This window comes from Macrotis lagotis, chromosome 1, assembly GCF_037893015.1.
Source record: "Macrotis lagotis isolate mMagLag1 chromosome 1, bilby.v1.9.chrom.fasta, whole genome shotgun sequence".
Taxonomy (NCBI): domain Eukaryota; kingdom Metazoa; phylum Chordata; class Mammalia; order Peramelemorphia; family Peramelidae; genus Macrotis; species Macrotis lagotis.
The window spans coordinates 221,192,652-221,217,170 of record NC_133658.1 but is presented as its reverse complement, the minus strand read 5'-3'; the positions used below and the strand labels follow the sequence as shown (position 1 = coordinate 221,217,170).

The following is a 24,519-nucleotide window of genomic DNA, read 5'->3' as shown; positions in this document are numbered from 1 at the left end:
CTATAATTCTAAATATTCGCATAGAAATACACCACATTTTTTAATCAAGTAATGGACATGGACATGGTAGGACAGGATTCAGGAGAGCACCATATGGAAGGAAAGATATAATTTATTAAAAAAGAGCAGGCAAATTTTATTAAAGGGAGACATATTCTCATGAGGAAATCCATAAAGTAGAATGCAGGGCAAGCACAGTGGAGAACAATGCAATCAGAAAATAAAAAAACAGTTGCAGACTATAAAGAAAACACAGTTAAATATGATATAGAATTATGTATGCTATCTACTGGAGCACTCCATACATACATACATATATCTGTATATAAAAACATACACACATATTGTGAATGCATTCTCTTTCTGTCCAAAGAAGTTGATCAATTGTTGACTTGTCTTAGTGATATTTGTATTCTTTATAAAGTGGAAAGAGAACAAAGGCAAGAACTGCTAATTTAGACTTGTCTACAACCAAAAAGTTAAAAAGGTACTAAAGTAAAAAATGATGGGAAATCTAGAGAATGAGCAAATTCTTCATTTTATTGTACTCATGTAAGAATAAAAAGGACAAAGTTTCATCTGTCATGCACATTAGATTTTGAGAAAGTGTATTTCAGGGGTCAGAAAAAGAATCAGATCACATTTAAATTCAATAATGAATATGAATACAAAATTATCAAGATGAAAATTTGAAGACAAATTATTCTAATAAGAAAGAAAAGAAAAAACCATATAAGACACAGGGAGTAATGAATTTTGCAAATATATTATCAAAACGTGTATAAAAGATGGAAACAAGATATGGTAAGAGAAAACGCAGACAAAAATACATATACCTGTAAAGTTATCAGCAGCACTAGAATTTAAGGATAGAGAAGAATGGTAATGTATTCGAAGAACCAAAAAAAAAGGCTGATTTTCACTATATTGGGGCAAAAAAAGGACCTATTAAAAAAGGGCAAGTATTCAGATAAGTAGAATGGTGAAAATGTACACCAGAGACAGAAAATTACTTAAAATTCCTATCATGCTTTATAGCCTGCGAAGAAGAAATTAAACATGGTACATAGGGGAACAAAATCCTAAAATAAAGGAACTTAAAAATTAAGCATCTCGATATCTCATTATTGAGGTAGCCAAAGTCATCAAAACTATGCCCCAAAGATAAGATATAATTGCTATGTAAATACTAATCCTGACATGGAGATATCAAAAAGGATTTATTGGAGAAAAGTATTAATCATAGGTCAGCGAGTCAAATGCCAATTTCTAGCAAAAATTGCTAGAAAAATACTCTTATAGGACTTATTATAAAAGCATTTAAAAAGGGATGCTATAGTCATACACTGACAGTATAGTTTCATACACAGCAAATCATTCCAACTAACCCTATTTACTTTTTTGATAGAATAGCCTGGCTAATCAGGGAATGCTTTACATTTAGCACTGCAATCAAGAAAATTCCCCAAGCAATCATTGTGGTTAAAAAGACATGAATTTAAAACTGGCTGAGAGATGAGATCTAAAGTCATTAAAAGGCTAGTGTGAATGTGGAATGGATTGACAATTCATTGGCATGCTTAGAAAAATCTGAAACAGTATATTCCATTAGTCTACACAATGCTAAGAAATCTACAGGAAGGTCAGGAGATCCTCCAACGAAAATTCTATGAGAATACATACAAGAACACAGTTTCACAGGATAAAAAAAGAAAATGGATGCACTTTAATCCACAAACTTGATGGGAATATCAAATTGTGAGATCATAGATACACTGAAGTATCTTGTCAATAAGAAAAGCTTTCAGAGTTAATAAATTAGGTGACAGTCAGGATTCAAGAAATCTTCATGAGAAGGCTAAGATTGCAAAGTTCAGTGAATCAAGCGTACAATTATAGGAAGTTGGAGAATGGTTGCTATGAAAAAGTTATGGTTTTTTTAGTTTGATGGATGAATTCATGAACCACAAAATATATAGTGAAAATGGCATGTTGACTAAACGAAAATGCTTATGATTAGAACAAATTAGAACTACTATATTTAGGTTCCGGGGACCAGACCTTATTAAAAAAGTAATAAAGTGAGGCTCATCTAGCAAATGACAATTAAGATGGAGAAAAGAGTAATAACAATACTATATGAGGATCCAATGAATTTGGAATATATTGCCTGTGAAAAACAAAGTCTCAGAAGAAGAAAGCAAATGGTAACTAGGGTTAATACTCTCCTAAAGAAAATAGTGAGCTGATAATGCACAGAGGAAGATTGAAGAAAATAAGGAATTATTTCTGGTCAACTGAACCTGTCCTAAAATGAAAGAGGACCCCTGTGTAAGAGAGGACCCCACTCACTTTACATTGTTAAGCAAATGAGCAATTATTAAAAATCAGAATGCTGAGTAACTTCATATTAAATTGAACCCAAACCATATAAACAAGGAAATTGTCTATTTTTTTAAGGACATATCCAGAACCATACCATTAAACAATAAATTACCAAAAATACAGTCATTAAGAGGTAGGCTGGACAATCAAAAGTTAATGGCAAAAAAAGAAAAATATTTTAATGAAATTATTATCCAATAACTAGGGACAGGAAAGTGTTGGAAGAAAGATAATGGGTATGAATTAAACTCAAGAAATATAACAGAGAAAAAAGTCACTAAAAATTTTAATCTCTTACCTGAAATACCAGGACTTGAAGGATTAGATAAGGGTTTGGTACCTTCTAATGACTGTTCAACTCCTTTAGAAAGGGATCCATCCACAAGTATATCAGCTTCATCAATGTCATCACAAGTTCCTCCAATCTGGAGGAAATGAAGCTCTCCCCCTATAATATCGTGAAATCTCATTAACAAAGATAACTGACCATATTAGACTGTTCAGAGAACAATAAAATTAAATATTATTTCATCAAAATACTTATAATGGCAAGAAAGACAATGCAGGTTAAAGTTTTTCAAATAAATCCAAGAAAGTTATTTTGTTTTATTTAAATTTTGGAATTCAAAGTATTTCTTCAGTAGGGTAATCATAGAGATTTTTTTCCTACCAGGACATGGGATAACTAGGAAAACCCTCATCTGACTGATTTTCCAGAGGGGGAGTTTAGTGGATGGGAAGTCAGGAAGGAAGAGGATATGAACCCTGTCCAATCCCACTGCAACCACAAGATCAAATTTAAAGGCCTCTCAAGTCTCTAAGCAGAACAGGGAGGAGTCAGTGGGTCAAAGGCATCACAGATTTGGAAAAATCTGTTAAATTACAAAATCCAATAGGCACATATTACAGTGAAGTGTCAAGGTCACACAGGTAAATTGAAAGGTCAGGTCCTAACTTCAAAACCATGGCTAACAGCATATCATCAACTAGTGTGGTAGCTTTAAGACACTAACTTGGCATTCTGAAAAAAAAAAAATCAACCAATCAATAATCATAATCATTTACTAAAACTGTCTATAGTATGAGACATCATCATCACAAGTACAAAGAAACAATCTCTAATCACAGTGAGCTTACATCCATTTAATAAAGCATTACAAGGCTAGGATAGTGACCTGTTTTTTTGCCAAATTTTTTACTACAATATTCACTGATGATACAGACATGATTTCACCTTAAACTTTACCAGTCTTTCAAAGGAACACGATCATAAATTTTCACATACATCTATGATAATAATTTTCAAGATGCTAAAAATAAGAGACAATGAAGAAATTTAAGCTACACTTATTGGATCAAAGGAGAAAATATTTGTAAAGTATTTGGCACACAGTACGTGCTATATAATGTTCATTTCCACTCCCCCAGATTCCTAACCATTGACTTATTTTATTTCCCCAAGACCTGAAATTATAACTAGTGATAACTTAAGAAGTGTTGACTAAATCTTTTTACTCAACATCAAGACAATGGTTAGTGAAACACTGAATGCTCTAGATATTTGCACATTCTATACTGTAATCAATATTCTAGTCCAGAATTGCTACATTACATTAAATATAAAATGCTTAAATTCTGTTTTCTTCTAGTCAAAACATTCTGCCATAAATCCCAAGCATCTAGACATAACATACAAATAAAATTAAAATCAGATACTCAAAACAGTGTGAAACATAGTGATCATGAATTATACATACTAAGTATGATTTGTTGGTAGCAAATGACTATTACAGGAACTACAATCCCTTCAACTAATCATTTCATACAAATATAGTACAAGAAGTTTTGTAAAGAGCTTATTTAAGTATATCATGAAATAAAACAACATGACCTGGAGTCTTTTTTTTTAAACAAAAGCCATATGATGAACCCTTAACAAAGTCTCAGATCTCTAAATCCCACTCCACATTCTTGAATAATTGATTAAAAAATATTCCTTATGCACAATTAAGCTTACTCTAGGAAGTTAAACTGATATAAGTATTCCACTGTTCCTTTAAAAAAAAAATCTAGTAATTTGAGCTATAAGGGCTCAGATGAAATTTTTTAAAAAAGCAACCTATCCCCTTTGCCACACCAACAATCCATGCTGTCCAAAGGCTAAGAAACTTGATACAGTCTTCCCCTGCTAATTTCATTCTGTAACTGAAAATGGTAATATATTTTTGCACAATGACTTTTAATCTTATCTTGATATATCACCTCTATGTATTTTCAAAGGGCTGAGATAGGTAGGACCACATATGTTTGATCATTTCAAAAAGCAATTTTCTAATTATGCTGTACAATATAAATTACATCTTTTTTTAAATTACAAGTTTACATTAAGTTTAACACAAGAGAAGTGGGATAATAGATACTGTTATGGTCAGTTATGGCTGAAAATGTGGTGAATGAAGAACAAAGTAAAGAGAAAAAAGAAATCATTTAATATAATGAAGAGAAACTCTATGAAAGAGTATGAGAATTATAAAGGATGAAATGAAACGATGGACATCTATATTGAATGAAGAGAGCTCATCACCAGTTCACTGAAGCAGAAATATTTAAAGAAAAGGCAGAAAACTCACATGCCATACTCCCCACCAAAATAGTGCTATAAAGGATATGATGAAAAATAGCTTACATAACTGAAAACAGTGTGAGAAAATGTATGCATTAATAAAATAAAAAATGTGATGTCAATACTCATAAAAACATGAGAACACATTTATCAATGTATTTGAAATTTTGTCCTTGAATCTCTATAAAACAGTAAATTGTCAGGAAAATGTTCCACCAATACTGCTTACCTTTAGTGCATGCACACAGTCTGTCTGTGCCTGAGCAGTATATGACAGAAACGAACATGTCCTGTTCCTCAGTGCCCTCCTTTTTAGGAGGCTCCACTTTGGCCAAAATTTCAAAGTTTGAAAGATCTATTATTTTTACATATCCTCCCTGAGTAGTTATTACCAAGTGTCCCAGAGTAGAAATATCAGCCTTTTTTTCTCTTTCATTGCCATTCTTTGAGGTTATCTGCATTTCTTCCATAGGTTCCTCACAATCATCCTCTCGATTATCCAATATATCTGGTGGAAGCAATATAAGTGAGGTAATCGTGTCCTGGGGATCTTTGATATGCTGGATTTTTATTGGCTCCTCCTCTAAAGTCACTATCCGAGTGGCATAATTCATTTTATAAAGCACTAGATATCCGCCACTAACACTTCTCTGGTCAGGCTGAATTATTAAAGGAGTTTGTACATCTGCTGGTGATTCATGTTGAATTACACTGATATTTGTGCCATTCACCACTGTAAGGTTAGATTCCAGCTCACCTTTCCTTCTGTTACATAGTGCTGAGTTTAATTTATTTAAATTATTCAAGGCCTCTACTTGATTTATTGCACTCAGGGATTCAACAGGGCATGTCCTCAGGCCCACTAACAAATGAACTCCGTCTGCACAAGGAGTGATAGAGTCTACACAAAGGTTCTCCTCCTCTGCAAACTTTGGCAGCCGCAAGCACTGAACCAAAGTCCCGGGCTTGGGAAACATAGAGTTCCACTTGTCAGAATCTGGAGAGGTAAGGTTGGCTGCTGCATCTGCAAATTGCTGAATGTAAGTCACAGGAGGATCCTGCAAAAGCAACTGTTCCTGACTATCCAGCTCCATTTCAATAATCTGAGGAACTGTAAAACCATCATCATGTAAACTTTTACTCATAATATTGTTCATCTGTGAAAATATTTTTCCTGCTTTTTCATCAGATTCTTTAATGCTATAGAGTAGCAAAATGGGTAAAGTCCTCCTTACCAGAGGGGAATTTAGTTCAGAATTGTTGCAGGATTCATTATCCGTTGACCCTTGTTCTGATACATTTTCACCCTGAGTCCTGCTTACACCATCCAGTGACCTATGAGAGTTACTGCTAATGGGAGAGCTAGCAGGAGATTTATACGTCAATAATCCCCCAGCTAATAAACAAGGGAAAGGAATGTTGTGTTGTTCCAGGTGCTTTTCTTTTGTCTTTTCACTCTTACAGTTGGCTACACAGGGATTTGCCCCAAGTTCTTCAAGATCCTTAACAGTATCTTCAAGGACATTTGCTACAATTTCCCACTGAAGTTTCTCTGGCTGTTGGAGAATGCTGAGAGCTGTTATGTCAAGGCTTACTTCCATGGCTTCCTTCTGTGGGGTATGCCCTTTAAAAATGAAAAGAATATATTATATACTGTCATGGAATCAAGGCAAAAATCATCATTAGTTTTTAAAATAATTTCTCTTTGTATACAACTATTTAAAAAGCAATATGACAATGCAATAGGAATAATGCAAAATTTAAACTAAAATTAATTTAAAAGAAATTAGACATTTTGAATTAGGTTTATTTTGAAAAAATAAAAATGATTTTCATATCACATTCCTTTAACCAGCGTTTCTAGTTATAGAATACTATTCTGGATCATTATTTAAGAAAGGCACAGGGAACTTTTTTTTTCTGCCAAGGGCTATTTGGATATATGTAATATCATTCCCAGGCCAAACCAAAATTATCAACTTAAAAATTACCATGCTATATTTGGCCAAACATTTAACTAATTCAGCCCCAAAAGTCCCTAAATTTCTTGAATTATGAGGTCCTGCCTGCAGTTGCCTTGGCAGCACCAGATCAAATGATTTCACAGCTCTTATACAAGCACAGATCAATCATTCCCTATCTCTGATATGAGATTCAATGAGGTTTTAATAAAAAGAAATGAAAACAATAAAATGTTAAGGACAACAATAGTTACATTGTTAGTAATAACTATAATAAGAATATTATTTTAAAATTTCTTCTCTAAATATAATTCTAAATATTTCAATTCTATCCTATAAAGAAGTTATCAATGGCAAATTTCTTATCACAGACTGGCCTATAACAAATGAAACATAGCAGGATTCTAAATTATTAATTATAACAGCTTTACAATCTTACCCTAAGGGAAGAAGCACTATTTGAAAAAATACAGAAGTCATAAGGGATGTGTATTATCTATTAGTTTTATTTTATTACTACAGCATTACTTACTGTTACCCTCAGTCAGTATGGAAAACTAACTTTTAATTCCATAACTGTCTCCTCTAAGACCATCATATTTCGAAATGATAGAAACTATGAGCAACTCATTTGACTGATGAAAAACAAAGGCCACTACTTCTCACTACTTCTTATACTATACTAACACTGTAAACTTAAATTACGGGGAAAATCTCAATTTTATATATGTATTACCAAAGTCTAGAACAATGTTTAATATAATTTTATTACATGGTTATTAACTCCTAAAAAACAATCCTTCAAATGCCTTTCATAGGATTCCAAAAGTAATAAAGTATAATAAAACACAGCAGTCCCAAACAAGGTGCTTTCTGTTTATTTTCAGGTCTCTTTTATTTTCAGATATGGAATATCTTGATTTAGTTTAACACTGAATTAAATAAAAGACCAAAAATAGGATTTTTATAACACATTTTACATAAAATATAGATAGGCATATCTATATCTATCTATCTATCTATCTATCTATCTATCTATCTATCTATCTAATATATGTATCTGGAGAGAGGGTAATTAAGCATTAATTTAAGTGATATGATAGTATAAAGGAAAGCATCATGGATTGCATATGACAAAGAGAAGGTCATTATATAAAATATTCAGAGTCAAGATGAAAAGAAATTTTCAACATAACAGGTATGTGGATCTTTATTTCAAGGAATGAAATAATTGGATTAGATCAGAAATAAATTTTGCTACAGGTAATTTAGCTAAGAAGAAAAACATTATATAACAGTAAACACTATCTACATATTTTCAAACAATTTATACTAAAAAAGTCAATACAAGGATTATACAATCATATTATCAAATGTGAATAGACTTTGTAAATGTTTTGCAAGATGCTAAAAAACAAATAAAAGAATTTCTAAAACTAAGAACAAAGGCTAAAATGATACAGAACACAACATCAAAGAATCTGACAAGGTAAAAAAGGCCTCAGAGGTCCATCTTCCAGAAAAGCAGAAATTCTTTCAAACATAAGTAAATGAAATTTCACTAAGTTTAGTTAGAATGTGGTAATTAAAAATGCTTATTTACTCCCTTGAAAAACTTGAAAAAGAATTAATAGCCCGAAATAAAGATATGAAATCCATGAATCTAGCTCTTAATAATTATAAAATTATAATTTTAATTATAAAGTAGGATCTAGTGTCTCTTCAGATCACACATTCAATAAGTCTGTGATCTAGCTAAGCTATGGTAGCAAAAGAATTTGGTCACCACTCATCACCAAACCCTGAGTCCAGGATCTTAAGTCTTAGATCCCCAGGATATCAGGTGTCTCTCCCATCCCCCCCAACTAGTGACCTTTCTAACCCTAAAACTGCCTAGGCTGGTATTCAAACCACTCACCCTCTCCTCAGTAGCAACCTTAAATGCAAATACAGAAAACAAATACATTAATAAAAAGGCAAAAACAAGGTTCCTGGCTCTGTGCTCATTTCATCTCATTTGGTAAGTACTGAATAAATATTTTTTCATATATTCAATCTCATCATAGAGTAATATTTGCTGTTTTTTGTTTTACTATGATTATAAATTTATGATTGGCAGTTTTTAACCCAACACCTCATTTTTCAAATGAGAAAACTGAAGATGAAAGATGATAGAAGACTTCCCAAAGTTACTCAAGGTGTATACCTTGGGTGTATACCATCCCATACTAGTGAAATAGAATGAAAACACTTTTTTTACTTTTTTCTTTGAACCCACCACAACTAAAAAAGGCACCTTAGTCAAAATAAGTACAATCTAACTGAACTTAATAAAAATAGAATGATGAGCACATAAAAATCAGAATGGAAATTAATGAGCTAAAAATTATTAAGACATTTCCAAAGGAGAAGGAATCACTCCATCTATTTCAAGGTTTTTAATAGCAGTACACATTTGCATCAATCCATAGGAGCTATAATCTTTAACCTTTCTAGAGTGTTTACCTAATCCCTATCCTTTGAGATTTTATGCAAGCTAATGAGAAACCTCTATTTAGACAAACTTCCTCCAGTAAGAAAAACTGTAACCTATGACTAAGTAAAAAATTTCTAGATTTGCAGGTGAAGTGACATGCCCCAGTCATAAAGCTAGTAAGTGTCAGATGTGGACTTGAATACAGATATTCATGTTTCGAGGCCCAGCACATTATCCTATTATGCAAGGCTTCCTTTACAGAAAAATGTTTTAAAAATCTTCCAAAAATCTTTATTTTTTTAGAATAAAATATCCTCATATTGTTTAAATTAAGCTTATGAAAAAAGAATTATCAATTTTGATACCCCATATAAATAAAATAAACTACTTTATAACTGTTTTTCAGTTTCTGATTTCTTATATCACAAATGAAGCATCCATTTGTCATCAACTACTTAGGGACAGTTTTAATGTCAAGTAATGTCAAAAGTAAAACCAGAGCTACTTATTCCAACCTTAAACATTAGTCAAAGTATTTTTGAGCAATTTAGTTAGTATATGTGCAAAGTACTCTATAAGCCTATACATTATCCAAAGACATTTAAAAAGCAAATATGCTCTATCCTCAGGTTAAATCCATAGCTCCAAGTGTGAAGGGTAAAAAAAAATAAGACCATGTATTTATTTATCACATACCTGTCACTGATTCTGATCTGGAATGCTCTTCACTGTCTGAATCCTCCAGTAAGTCATCACTTAAAGAAAAAACGAGCAAATAATTTTATTTTCAAACAAAAACACTTATATATGCTACCCAACATCTAAGTAACTAAATATACTACATTATATGAAGCATATAGTATCTAAAAAGATTCCTTTAAAAATCAGCTTAATCACATAAATTACATTATATAAAATTACCTGGACATATATTTAGCAGTATTACTATTATAATCATCAGTTAAAATTGTTCTCATATTTCCTGTTGGAACATTTTATTAACACTTAAGAATTTACAAAGGGAGACTTGAAAAATAAAAACATTATTGATAGGAAATTGCTTTTACAATTATAAAAATTAGATTACTGAGATTTCAGAAACAAGTCCATAGTAATTCCAAGTTGACCTGGAAGGTTTGAAAATAATGGGTATTGAGAAAACTTTTGAATTTTTTCAGGTTAAACTGCAATTTAGATTTGTTTAAGTATATGAAGCTACACCACTAAATTCAATTCAAGGTCAGGAGAATTCTAAATAGAAAATATTAGAAATATTCTGGAGGGGCAGCTAGGTATTGCAGTGGATAGAGAACTGGCCCTGGAGTCAGGAGGATCTGAGTTCAAATATGGCCTCTGACACATGCTCACTTAGCTATGTGACCTTGGTCAAGTCACTTAAACCCAATGCCTTGACAAAAAAAGAAATGTCACCCAAATCACAGATTGTGCCTTGCCCATGATGTATATTGTCCAGTTGGTTTCACAGAGGAGAAGCCAAGTTGGCGGAGAAAAGGCAGGACCTCACCAGAGCTCTCTCTAAACCACTCCAAATACCTTTAAATAATGACTGCAAGCAAATCTAGAGTGGCAGATTCCACAGAAAGAATGAGTGAAACAGTTTTCCAACTCAAGACAACTCGGATCCTTAGGAAAGGTTTGTTGTACTGTGTTTAGAAAGGGTCCTCAGTGCACCAAAGCAAACCAACTCCAGTCATCCAGGAACAGCCTGCAGGATGCCAGGATCCATGGTAGTGGGTATGGTTTCCAGCTCTCTCAAGCCAGGGATTGCTAAAGACTACTGGGAAGTTCAGCAGGAAAACTGTGCCACACCAGAGTGAGAGGGCAGCCCAGCCTATTCCTGCACAGACCTCAGCACAGACCTGGCCCCTGGGGACCATGAGCAGGTCTGGGGAGTTACCCAGCAGCTGTTTCCAGAGCGCTCAGCCCAGGGATGGTAAAGGGTTCAGGGGAGAAAACAAAAGTCTCTCTCCACTATCCCTGAGACCGAACTCTGTGGCTTCACCCATATTCAGATCCAAGTTGTAATATCGGGCCCTAGTCTCAGGAAATAGAACAGAAGCTCAATAAAGCTTCTACAACAGAACACTCTACTCACAGTTCGAGGGCAGAGAGGAATGTTTGTGCTTGTTCACAGACCAGAGTACAGGCCAGGAGAGCAGTGAGAAACCTTGGGGGAATAGAGAGGGCAAAGGGAAAGGGGTGGGGGATCCCTGAAAACTGCTGCAAAAACCTCAAAAGCATAGGAGTGCATCCTATACCCTGGAAGCAGACCTATCTAAACAAAGAGATAAAATCAAATCACAAGCTGGGGAAATGAGCAAACAGAAAAGAAAATCTGACCAAAGACAATTACTTTGGTCCTATAGGGGATCAAAATATACACTCAGAAGATAATAATAAGATAATAATAAGAAGAAGATAATAAAGTCAAAGCTCCTACATTCAAAGCCTCCAAGAAAATTATGAATTGATCTCAGGTTATGAAAGAGTTCAAAAAAGACTTTGAAAATGAAGTAAGGGAGGTAGAGGAAAATTTGGGAAGAGAAATGAGTGATGCAGGAAAATCAATAAAACCAAGTCATCACTTGGTGAAGCAGTTACTCTTCAGAACTGAAGCTATCCCATCACCACAAAATTAACTTCATCCAGCATTAATGTTTATCTTACAATTAAATTACCCTTCAACAATACTTCTGTAAGTTAGAAATCACCTAGGCTAAGAGAAATTATGGTAAAGCTCTACTCCTTGAATGGTATTAACTACCAATCCTCTAGCAATTTTAACTCCAATCAGGGGATATTTGGGGTTAAGTGATTTGTCCAGGGTTGCACAGCTATTAAGTGACTGAAGTCACATTTGAATTCAGGATCTTATGACCTCAGGGTCAGTTGCTCTATTCACTTTGCCACCTAGCTAACAAAGGACTACATTTGTACAGTTATCTCATTTACTAAAACACTTATCAGAAGCATAACATAAAAATACAAGGGAAGACTAGTCCAACTTTGATTTAAGCACATCAGCAAAATTTCAAGAGAGAGGTAGTTAGGAACAAATTTCAAAAACTTAGGTCTCTAGTTCCTTGTTCACAGAAATAAAAAAAAAAAAAGGAAGGGAATGGGGGATGAAATAGGAGTGAGTGGTGACAAGCTCCTTGAAACTAAAGTTACTCAACTTTTTATTCCCCTCAACACAGACCAGTTCCTTGACCACAGTGACTACTTAAAAAATAATTGTTGGGTTGAGTAGTAATAAATAGTGTATGTTAATTTACATGGAAAAGAATGCTTTTATTTATTTTTGAACAGGCTTAGATTTTCCAGGTTTTGCAAAATCTTTCCAATGCCAGATACAACTCCAAAAACACACAGGCAATCAAACAAGATTTTAGCATAACTCAAATTCTACAATTATTATTCAAGAGAAACACTTGTCATTATGTAAGACTTTTAAAAAAATTTTCCCAGAAGTTAACAGTTGAATAAAATAGCAAATTATAATTTTTGTTATGAGATTTGGCAATATTTAGTTTAAAAACACACAACAAATCTTAGCTAAGCACTTAAAATATATGGATCTAAAATATTTCAAATGTATCATTAACAGAGAGACATCCAATTTTACGAAGTCTTATGTTTCAAATTACTAGAAAATCTTTAACTTATGAAAATATGGAAATGAAAATATTTGTCCTATGGATGCATATACTCATTATAATGTTGCTGTATTTTTTTCAGGCCTGAAATATGGCATCTTGGGACAAGACTATTAATGCTTTCAAGTGAAGAGAGAGGAAGTTGATCATGTTTAATGTGAAGCGTAATGTAAAAGCATCACTTCACAAATATTCCATAAAAGAGTTCTGAGATTTAGATGTTTGAAGAAGAAGGAAGACCACATCTGAACCCCAATCATCTTCTGAGGACAGAGCATGGCCAAAGGCCAAGAGACAAAGATAAATGTTTTGTATCAACTAGGTTCCAATGTCAACTCTTCCCATCTTAGAACCTCTTAACTCAAGGCATGACAAAGACCCCAAAACTCAAGAATGGAAACCTAGTGTATGGAATCCTATCTGTCTCAGAAAGTATCTCCAAAACTGGCTTAATCTTTTTCCTGAAATACTAAACATACCGCAAAGCTAAAAAGTTTACTACCTACTATTTGCAAGTTACCCATTTTCCTATGTTGATGCAGTCTCCCCAAATATACTAGAAGTATCTAGAAGGCAAGAATTATTTTATAACTAATGAAACCCCAAGAAAATACCCAATGCCATACACACAGTAGGTAGAATAATAAAGGAAATTTATCAACAACCACTTATTAAGTACTTATCAGGTATTTAATCAAGCAACAACTATAGCCCCACTAAGCATCACATTTAGCAGTTTTAAATCACATGTTTAAACACTTATTTAAAATCAAGATGAGGAATGTTCTTTATAGAATCCCATGCCAAAGATTGCAATTTAAAACTAATGTGGGAGAGGAGATAATTAGTTTTATTTCCCCCACACAGTATTATTTCCCTTACACTGATAAATTAGACATTGACATAGGTGAAAGCAAATTAAATACCAAAAGGGATAAGCTCAATTAGAACAATATTACTTCTTGAACAGTTTTTCCATTAATCTATTTTTCTTTTTAGGTCATTAAACTATTACCTTAATTATTCTCACCTAATATAAATCTCCAAGCCAAACTTCAATACAATTTCTTACACTCATTCCTATACTCAACTGCAAAGTAACCTGGATAGAGCTAAGCAAAGAATGATAATTTTTCTTCTCTTTTTTGTATCATTTATAAAGGTTTAACATACAAACCAAAAGTCTAACATTTATGTCATAGATAAAACAAATTATTATAAAGTGGCAAAGAATCAAAAATAAAACCTTATGAGTAAATAGCTATCTATATAAACATGAGTTCTTATCTTTGTCCTTTTTTTCTTTCCTTGTTCCCTTCACCTGATTCAGTATCATGAAACTACCTTCCAGGTCCTTAATAGTTGTTAATCCATACATTAGTATTAAACAGGTCCCCAAAAGGTAATTCAGTATAGACACAAGAGTTATACATATTACTGAGAACTGAGGTAGCCTCCACAAAATCAAGATGGTTGGTAGAAAGAAAATACATAAACTGAAAACTCTTCTCTTTAAAGGCAGCAGTATTAACCATAAAGACAAGATCTTGAGAGTGAACCTAGAAAGATGAGTTTAATAATTAAATGACAAAGTTTCTTCTGTCTCCAAAATTACTGGCATTCTCCCAAAATTCTGTAATGGGACTTCAACGAAGTCAGTAGCAGGTGCTTCAATGTCATTGAGAGTATCCCATATCTCCAAGCCATTTAACACCAACATAACGAGCAAATGAAACAGAGAAAGAAGAGTTAATTTGTTCCTTAAGAAATCCACCAAAATCTTTGTAAGAAAAATGGATAGCATTTATGCTAAAATGAAGAAGTTTCATTTATCTATCAACTTTTTTTTCTATGTTACTATATTCTATGTTAAAACTGACTGTATTATCAGTCCTACTAAGTAGAAGCTATATAGTGTTAAATATTTTTAGGAAGAAAAAAGAAAAAAATTATTCCCAATGATACCATAATAACATTTGATTTCTTAAACTTATTAAAAGAAACTTTTCTATCTTCTTGGTAGAAATTTAAAAAAATTTAAAAATTGTTTGATGGCCATTAAATAGAGGTCATTATTAAAGCTTCTTAGAAATTCAACTTGCATACCTGTCTCCTTCCAATTTTGGTATATCTGAGCAGCTAGATGAGTCTTCCAGCCAAGTTAACGTTGGTCTCCTTGAATCAACTCCTGAGCTTGGTTCTCCCAATAAAACAAGCTGTTGTACAATTGCTGGATCATATGCATTAATTTCAAACTTTAAGTGCACCTAAATAAATAAAAAATATAGGTTTATACTAATTTTTTTTCAATAATACTTTTCATGTTTCAAATAAAAACATACCTTCATAAGTTTGGAAACATCCCATATGCAGATCTTTCCACGTTTTGTTGCAGCAGCTAGAAAATGAGGACAGCTTCCAGACCCAAAGCAGGATATTCTGTCAGTGCCATCAGTACAAGGAAATTGTGCTGGACTCGTAGCAAGTGTAACTGACAAGGGTACGTTCTGCGTATGTTCACCTTTCACAAATGGGCAGTTTGGGGAATGTCTCTCATGTTCAGACCTTTACAAAAGATTTTTTAAAATTATCAAAATATCTAGCAGATATTTAGCTCCCACAGTGAAAGCAAATCAAAGATAATACAAAGTATTCCTTATTAAAATGATGACATCAATTCATCAATTTCTATAAAAGTCTCCCCTAAAATTAATCTTATGTCTTCATTATATTGTGACCTCCTTAAAAGGACTGAGAGCAAGTTCATGTTATTCAGTCCCAAATACAGGTCACAATTATAGTTTTTACAAAATAACAGTTTAGTTTAACATTTACTGCCCTACAACTGATGTATATTCTATCAACAGCCCCATTAAATAAGAAGAAAGGATCAAGGAAGCAACTTACAGTCCAGGCCACAATTCTTCTTTCATAAATTGCCAAAATTCAAATTGCTATTCTTGTCTACACATACAGTCCTCTTTTTCAAAGAATCAATTTGTTGGGTAGATGTGGGTGTGTCTGTGTGTTTTTAAATGGATGCAGAAATGCAACAAGCAACCTATCCTTTCTTTCTTATAATATGTTTTCCCCATAAGAGCTGAACTCAACAAGGAAGATTTGTCACATTTCTAAAAATCCAGTACAATCTTACTCAGGCTATCCATGTGCTATTTCTCATTCACTATAAAATCTGGATATGAATAGTAAGATATAACCTTGCACGGTGTTTTTAATACCATATATTACTAGTTGCATGGTAAATCATATCTTCCTGGAAAGGACGCAGGTTAAGATGTTATTTAAATGACAAAAATGGAGATTTATATGTGATCCTCAAAATGATAAGGAATCACTAGCATTTTCTAATTAGGGAATATGACAAGGTCAGAATTATGCTTAGGGACCTCACATAGGGACCCAAATAGAGAATGGACTGGTCTGAGGAGAGACATAAGGCATGGAAATTAACCAGAAAGCTAGTGTAATTGCCCAGGCCAGAGGTAGGTGGGGCCTGCACCAGGGTGCAGTATGTCAGAGGTAAGAAAGGAGCATATAAAAAACAATTTAACAGTAGAATCAACATGACTTGGACATGAAGGAGGAAGGGGAGAAGAGAAGGGGAGGGGTTTAAAAAGAAATTTCAGAATAGGTAATGAATTAGGGAGAAGATAATGAGATCTGTTTGTGCAAGAGATCTAATACAAGATTCTAAGCAAAAAATGATTTCCACCACCAATTTACTTTTGAACTCATCAGTATTTTAATGCTTAGAGATAACAAAATAAATGAGTCTAAGTCAAACACAGATCTGAAATTAAATTTACTATGAAACAGATGATTCAAAGCAATGTGCATCCCTCAGGCAAACAGTTCCCCTCCCCCAAAAAATGCCGGTTATTTAGCACATAAATCATGCAAATACTCCTCTTAATTAAGAACAATAACAAAAACAAATGTATTACAAAAAACAGAAAAAATTATCTGTTCTTTGAGAGGAGAGACTTGGCTCATTCTGAATGATTTATGTGTACCTGAAAAACCATCACAGTGGCTGACAGGAAGCAGGTGCCTAATAAATGCTTACTGATGGACATACATGATAAAATAATATCTCTTTCCACATTGAATTCAATTCTTGTAATTCCAGATTGATAGGAGAAGTGATATATGTGCTAGAAAAAGCACTGGAAGGCAACCTGCATTCAGATAGGCAACTAGAGTTTTGATCTAGGGCTACAAGGACACCTATCACCTCAGGAGAGGAAAAGAATGCTTAACTTCCTTTACTTAGTAGACAGGTGACCACCTCCTTATTTTATAATCTTTAAACACTCCTAAAATCCCTTACCTCTCTTCTCTTAGGTCCATCAAAACTGAAGGTCATGTTCTTTTGTCATTTCTTTTGTGAGATGTGCTATTCACCACTGCCACCTTCAGAAGGGTTGAATGCCATTTAGGTCAGACCATTAGCAGGCAAAACACCTACTTGCCCAGGGAAAGTGCACTGAACTAGGGCAAAGCCTTCTTGTACCTATCTGTCCCAGCTATTCTAAAGAACTTGCTCTAGGCACCAGAATTCATTTATGAATCTGTCTGGATTTTTGTCTTGGCCCTGTAACTGTGTGATACATTAAGAAAGCTAAATCTATAGACCTCAAGTTTCTCACCCAAATAAATAACCAAGAAATCATATGAACTTAGGGCTTCTAAAGTTTCTTCTATCTCTACAATTTCATAAAATGATCATACATCACTATATGCCCCTGAATTTATTGTCCAAGAATTTTGGACAGAGATGGTAGGAAAAGAGAAGACTTATTAGAGACTCCAAATCATTAGTTGTAACCAAGCAGAACAAATCCAAATAGCTCAGTGTGACACTACGCAACAATATAGCAGTTTCATCATTCATTAACACCTTCCTTCTAATGCTCCACCCAAGCCAATATGCCCATCAGTGTTATTACAAGTGAAGAGGCTATGAACTAAAATCACTTGTATGACTGATATAATCTCTACTATGCCAAGACATTGAATAAGACTCACCAAGGTTCATCAGTAGGTTCCCAACAAACGAGACATACGCTACAAGTAAAACACATGGCTCTGTCATCCCCAGATGAGGCAGGCTATATGAAATGATAGGGAAAGGGCAACAGTTAGGCACAGATAAAATGTCAAAATAATCAATCAATATAGCTAAAGCATCCTTTGAATGAAGGCTATTTAAAAGGTCATTCAATTATTTATATTTTCAAAAACTCTCCCTCCCTTCCAAAAACATGTGTTGTTGACTAATTAAAGGATTTCCCCAAGATCACAAAGTTAGTTTCTGTGGATGGATCTGGAGCCAGGTTTTTTTGAGTCCAGGCTGGTACTCTAATCTCTGTGTCTCCTAGATGACACCCCCCCCCAAAATTACCCAAAATGTTGGTCTTCAAAAGTCAGAACAGACCTACGAGATCACCTAATTTTAAAGCCTTCACTTGACAAGTAAGATAACAGAAATACAGAGTTCAGTGATTTGTCTGAAGTCACATGTGTTAAGGAAAGGACAACACTCAAATTCTAACCTAGATTCTCCAAATCAAATCCTGAACTCTTTCCACAACAAGCCACAAATTTTGAATAGTTCTTTAATCAATAGGAAAACATAACCTTAAGGAGAACATTAAATGTATTCTTGTCAAACAAAAAATTAGAAAATATTAAGTTTAATTGTTTTTAAATTTATTTCTTACATTAGAATATCTATATAAAAAGCAATTAAAATTCATAAAACAGAAAAGCAAATCAATCTAACAATAAGACTGAATGACTTCAGTAAATGTATTGCCCTGTAAACTTGAGGTATATTACTTCACTAATTCTTCACACATTTAATGAGGCTTCTCAAAGTTATTATTATCACCAACACTTTTTAAATACTCATCATGTACATATTTTGCTAGACATGTTGAAGGGTTAAAAAATCCAGAGCATGAAGAAGATTGGACAATAAAACACCCAGATGTTATCAAATGTCACAAGTTTGATCACTGTCTCTAACTAGTTTTATGACCTGGGACAATTTAATAACAACAACTAAGATTCAATTTAATTTACGTTTTTTTACCTGGTGATAAAAACCAGCTTGAGCCATGGGATCTGGCTGTGCCCACCTATATCCAACATGAGGCCATGAGGTGAATGTCTCCCGTCTGTTAGCTTCACTGTACATCAATGACCTAAAGATAATCAACTTTTCATTACTCAAATTAGTAATGATAATATTCATGAGTCCTATCACATTTATAAAAGGAGAAAACCCCATGTAGTTATATATATTCAGGAATTCAGATAATTTGAATAAGCCAAGTTTCAAAAAAGACTGATAAATAACTTAAAATATGTTAAAATAATCCATCCTGGAAATTCTCCTGATCAGAAAATTCAGCAAAACAGTGAGTAGAATCAGCTTAGTCCTCACATTGCTGGAGGTATTCTCAAGGATAGTTCAGAGAAACCAGAGAGATATCTGTGGGTAATAAATAGTAAGAAACTATTCCTTCTGTAATGGAAAATAACATTAATAATACTGACTATACTTTTAAGAGATTCCCTTAAGAGAATCCATTTCAGCTTCCTAAACCAACTCCATTCTCACCAGTGCCTGCCCACTCTGTGATACTCCAAATCTTTTCTATCTAAAAACCCCTTAATGCCATAAGTCAACACTACCTCAAATCAAACTCCTAGGGACATTAAGAAACTATTTCAATTCCTTCCTCAATTATTAACATTCACTCACCCTTCCTAAACCAGTTAACCCTTAGTTGTTATTGTTCAAACTCCATTCGTCAATCCTTCTTATGACTCGCTTATGTCCATATACCTCAATCCAACACAGTTCCAACATCCCACTCTAAAGGTACTATAACTTTTTCCATTAAGCTCTGCAGAATAACTGCACTATAGGTAACAAATGTGCTTAATCCCTTTCCTTTTTTACTCCTTATTTCTTATTATACTAAGACCTGGCAGCTGTCCTAATATCAGTTTCCCTTGTCACCCTTTAAGGCACTCTGGTTTGCATTTTTACTCACATCATCATCCCCCAATTCACCAATCAAGTTAGAGAACCTGGTATAGGCTCCCCATCGCTGACAGGAGAGCTGAACTAATGCACTAAAAGATTAAGATAGGGAAGGGAAGATAATGTGATCAAGACAGAATAGTCTAGAAAAGAACCTGAGCAGTAATGGAATTGGATGAATATGCTAAAGATGAAAATTATTATTAAAAGTTCTTGCTTTTGCAACTTGAATACCTATTTTCTTCCAATTTTGGTGTATCTGAATAGCTAGATAAGTTTTCCAGTCAAATCTCCCTCTACTTCATGACTTCTAACCAGTATATATTTATTAATGTGTGTTATAGAGCTGTTAAAAGGCTGGTCCAGGTGTAAGTACTCGTGCTTAAATTTTCCCTGTAACTAAGTGTCTATGAGCAAAATATTTAATTTCTCAATGACCAAATTCTAAGATCTAAACCAAGTATTCCCAGGCAAAGTTAAAATCATCAGTCTAGTCTCCATATCCCCTAAAAATACTTGTTTAGTTTAAAAAAAAAAAGATTCCACTAATCTGACAAACACTTCTACTAACAATTACAGAAGATACTAGTAAAAAAAAAAAAAACTAAAAATATATCATAGATAAAATTGTAAAAGTGGCATTTTCTGTAAAATCACCGTAATTTGTTTTGGCAAAATCCCTCAATTTATTACTGCACCTGGCACATAATAGGCACTTAATAAATCTTTGTTAATCGACAATTTTGTCCAAGTAATTAGTCTTAGAGCCAAAAGTGGTATCTTCATCTCTACTAGCAGAGGGAGAAAGGTTTTTCAGAAAAGAAAGTCCAATTTGGGACCAGAATAGCCATCTGGGATTGACAGGCTTTTGGACAGGAATATAAAAACCTGATCAGGAGCTCTTAGAAAGTTTTTCCCCATGTCTTATAAATCAAAAGAAAAGAAAAAGAAAAATTATTCAAACAGATCCAGAATGTTCTATCAAAAATACTGCAATTAATTGCTTTTTAAAAATATGCCACAATGATAAATTTCGCTTTTTCTTGTGGAAAATTTTCAGAGAACTACATTCTAGAAACAATAATGAAAAAATCCATGCAAGAAACATCCTAAATATCAATAAGGTAGAGAAGAGCCCTCAGGCACTGTCAACTAACCTACTGACATACATAGTGAACCCTAGACCTTGCCATGCAACTTCAGCCTTTATTTCTATCTCTCTAGACTTTCTCATCATGGTTGGTTCACTCATCCCTTATGACCTCCTCACACTGACAACAACTCTCTGCCAATGCAGCTCTCTTCTACCATCAGGGATTTCCTACTATCCTAAATCCCTGTTTCTCACTCTCTGGATTTCAATAACATGTGCCCTATGCGCACATAAGGTACTCTCTCTCCCCACCTTTCCCCAACTTTGTAACTCCCTTTTATATGCTGCCTTCCCTCAATAAAATTTAAGTTCTGCAAGGTCAGGAGATTCCTTTACATTTTCTTACATTTTCATCTCCAGCACTTAGCACCATTAGCAAGTCAGCATATTTATTAAATTATAAATATTTTAATATTTAAATTTTAAAATCATTAATAAATACTTGTTGACTATACAAATTAAAAAGGAGAAAATATGCTAAAGATCTGATCTTGACAATAAGCAAAAACTGTCTGCTAGAGTACAAAAAAAATAGGAGTACTGGGGGATGGTTGGTAACTCATCTTAGAATGTCTAACAAAAAATATAATTTAAAAAAAGAAAAAAAAAACTTACAGAAATGTCCCAAATCGTAAGGTCTAGACTACACTAATCCTTTATAGTTTTAACTCCCATAGTAGTATTTGTCCTTCATTCTCGAAGACCACAACATTGGGGAGGAGATGCCATGACAAGCATATGAATTAGATTGGATTGAGGGGGTGCTGTGCTACGTCACCAGCATCACTTTCTCCTCCAGAGCCATCTGGGTCCAGGAGCCAGATATGAATCAGGACAACTGGAGATGGTTCTGAATGTGAAGCAATCAGGGAAATGCCCAAGGTCACACAGAGTAAGTGTCAGAGGTTGGATTCAAACTCCCATCTGTCTGCTGTATCCACTGCGCCATCTAGCTGCCCCTGTGGATGCTGACTGCTCCTAGAAGTCAGAAATTCCTTCTCCTAGGAGGGATGCTACCTACGGAGATAACAACACTTTCTTGGAGAAGGACACTTCTCAATGTACAAACTCCTCCAGACTAATCCAATACAAGGTTCCATTCTACCATAATGATAAATAATGAACTTCCAACATCACAGAATTCAAAATACATTTTTTTTTTTTTTTGGCAAGGCAATGGGGTTAAGTGACTTGCCCAAGGTTACACATCTAGGTAATTAAGTATCTGAGACAGGATCTGAATTCAGGTCTTCCTGACTCCAGGACCAGTGATCTATCCACTGTGACTGTGGTCTATATAGCTGCCCTGACTGGCAATTCTTTAGAGCACAAAAAATAATAATAATAATAATAATAATTCTATTATTTACAAAAACAAAAGCTTAGATCATTATAGGGGTGATACATGTATATGCTTGACCCAAACAACTATAAAAAATACTGCCTAATTTATTTACAAAGTTGATACCTTGTCAAACCAGCTTTGAAAGAGGAAAAAAAGGTTAAAAATTTGTAAAAAATAATGCAAAAAGGGTAAGATTAAAGAGTTCTAGGATTTCCAGATATCAAATTATATTATAAAGCAACAATTCTAAGAACTATTTGCTCTTGATAAAAAGTCTTAACAATACTTTCCTAAGAAGTAAAAATAAATGAACTCAGTAGTTCAGTATTCAATAAAACAACAAATGTAAATGGAAAAAGAAGCAGGAATCTGTATTAAAGAGAAACTGCTGGGGAAAAATGGAAGGTTGGTGGAAAACAAATTCTAACTAGTATATCCTGTACAACATACCCCAATGATTTCCAAACAGATTTACAAACTATTTATAAAAGGGCACATTGTTGTGTTTAAAGAGGGAAAATAGAAAATAGAAAGAAAATTAATCAGAAAAATTTGACAATTGTAGCTACATAAAAGTAAAGACATTTCGTACAAATAAAATTAAAGCAAATAGTTGTTAAAGTCCATAGGGAAGGGGAGAAACCTGTTTCAATATTTCTGACAATATCAAAGAAGATATAAAAAACTAACACAAATAAGACTAAGAATCACTTCCCAGAAGATAAATGGTCTAAGGAGATGAGTAACTAGGTTTCAAAAGTAAACTAAAAAGGAAAGGCTGCTCCAAATCACAATTACTAAGAAACATACAAATTTAAAGCCCAACAAGGTTTTCATGTCATACACAGAAAATATGACAATCTGTCAAAAGATGGAAATAATCCATGCAGAAAGGACTACTTTTAAAAAAAGATAGAAACACTAAAGTGTTGGTAGACTTGTGGATTGGTCCAAACATACTAGAATACAAGCAGAAACTATATAACAATTCAATAAACTATTTTTCATTCAAACCATGAATAGGAAAAGATGAAAAAAAAGGTATACACCAGTTTACTTAAAGGAACAAATAACTATGTAATTATTTGTAGTATTTATTCATGGAATGAAAAACTAGAAACAAAGTAGGTTCCCATCAATTAGGAAATGGCTAAACAAAGTGTGGCATAGGAATGCAATGAAATATTATTATGCATGGGAAAAAAACAATTCAATGAAACACAGGAAGATGTACATGAATTCATTCTGTGAAGAAAGAAAAAAATAAAAGACCAAAATACCAAATGACTAAGATTAATTTCCTCATGTATTAAATGAAGACAAAGGAGTTGATAACTTCTGGAGTTCCCACCAGCTCTAGCTCTAATTTCCATAATCCTAAAATACTTTTTAAAAAAATTAAATTAAATTCAATGACCAATGTTGATGGTAGAAAAAAGATTAAAAACCTCCTTGCTCTGAATAGAGGAGTTGAAAGTAAGCTCACAATGAATCATTAGATAAGAATCACAACTCAGATATAACATCTATATTGGAAAGCATTCAGAGCAACTCATCTCTCTTGATTTCTCTTTTCACTACCAAGGAAAAACATCTATGGACTGGAAATGATAGAGAAGTGAAGTTAATAGGGAACTGCTACTCAAAATAATGAGAAAAATAGTAAGCAAGAAGATAGCTGATTTTAATGAATTATGACAACCAACAATATCTTAATATAGTGGAAATAAGTCACATGAATGATGAATCACCGAAAGTAACTCTGAAAAATCATGGAAAAATAGCAGAAATACTGCAGAAGAAAAGATGTCCTTTCAAAAA

The 24,519-nt window shown here is 33.6% G+C and overlaps 1 protein-coding gene across 6 annotated transcripts in view; it reads right to left on the bottom strand.

The window, feature by feature from the left end:
• The window catches only part of BIRC6 (baculoviral IAP repeat containing 6), a 309,262-nt gene that overhangs the window by 212,834 nt on the left and 71,909 nt on the right, over positions 1-24,519 (bottom strand). For all 6 annotated transcript variants that reach the window (XR_012473425.1, XM_074209682.1, XM_074209678.1 and 3 more), the window contains exons 5-11: positions 19,241-19,352; positions 18,172-18,254; positions 15,465-15,687; positions 15,229-15,389; positions 10,142-10,200; positions 5,238-6,632; positions 2,684-2,833 (exon numbers count right to left, since the gene is read on the bottom strand). Coding sequence is in view for 5 of the 6 variants with exons in the window: in XM_074209682.1 (XP_074065783.1) it covers positions 2,684-2,833; positions 5,238-6,632; positions 10,142-10,200; positions 15,229-15,389; positions 15,465-15,687; positions 18,172-18,254; positions 19,241-19,352 (2,183 nt within the window). In the remaining variant the exon portion in view is untranslated. The remainder of the gene's footprint in view (positions 1-2,683; positions 2,834-5,237; positions 6,633-10,141; positions 10,201-15,228; positions 15,390-15,464; positions 15,688-18,171; positions 18,255-19,240; positions 19,353-24,519) is intronic.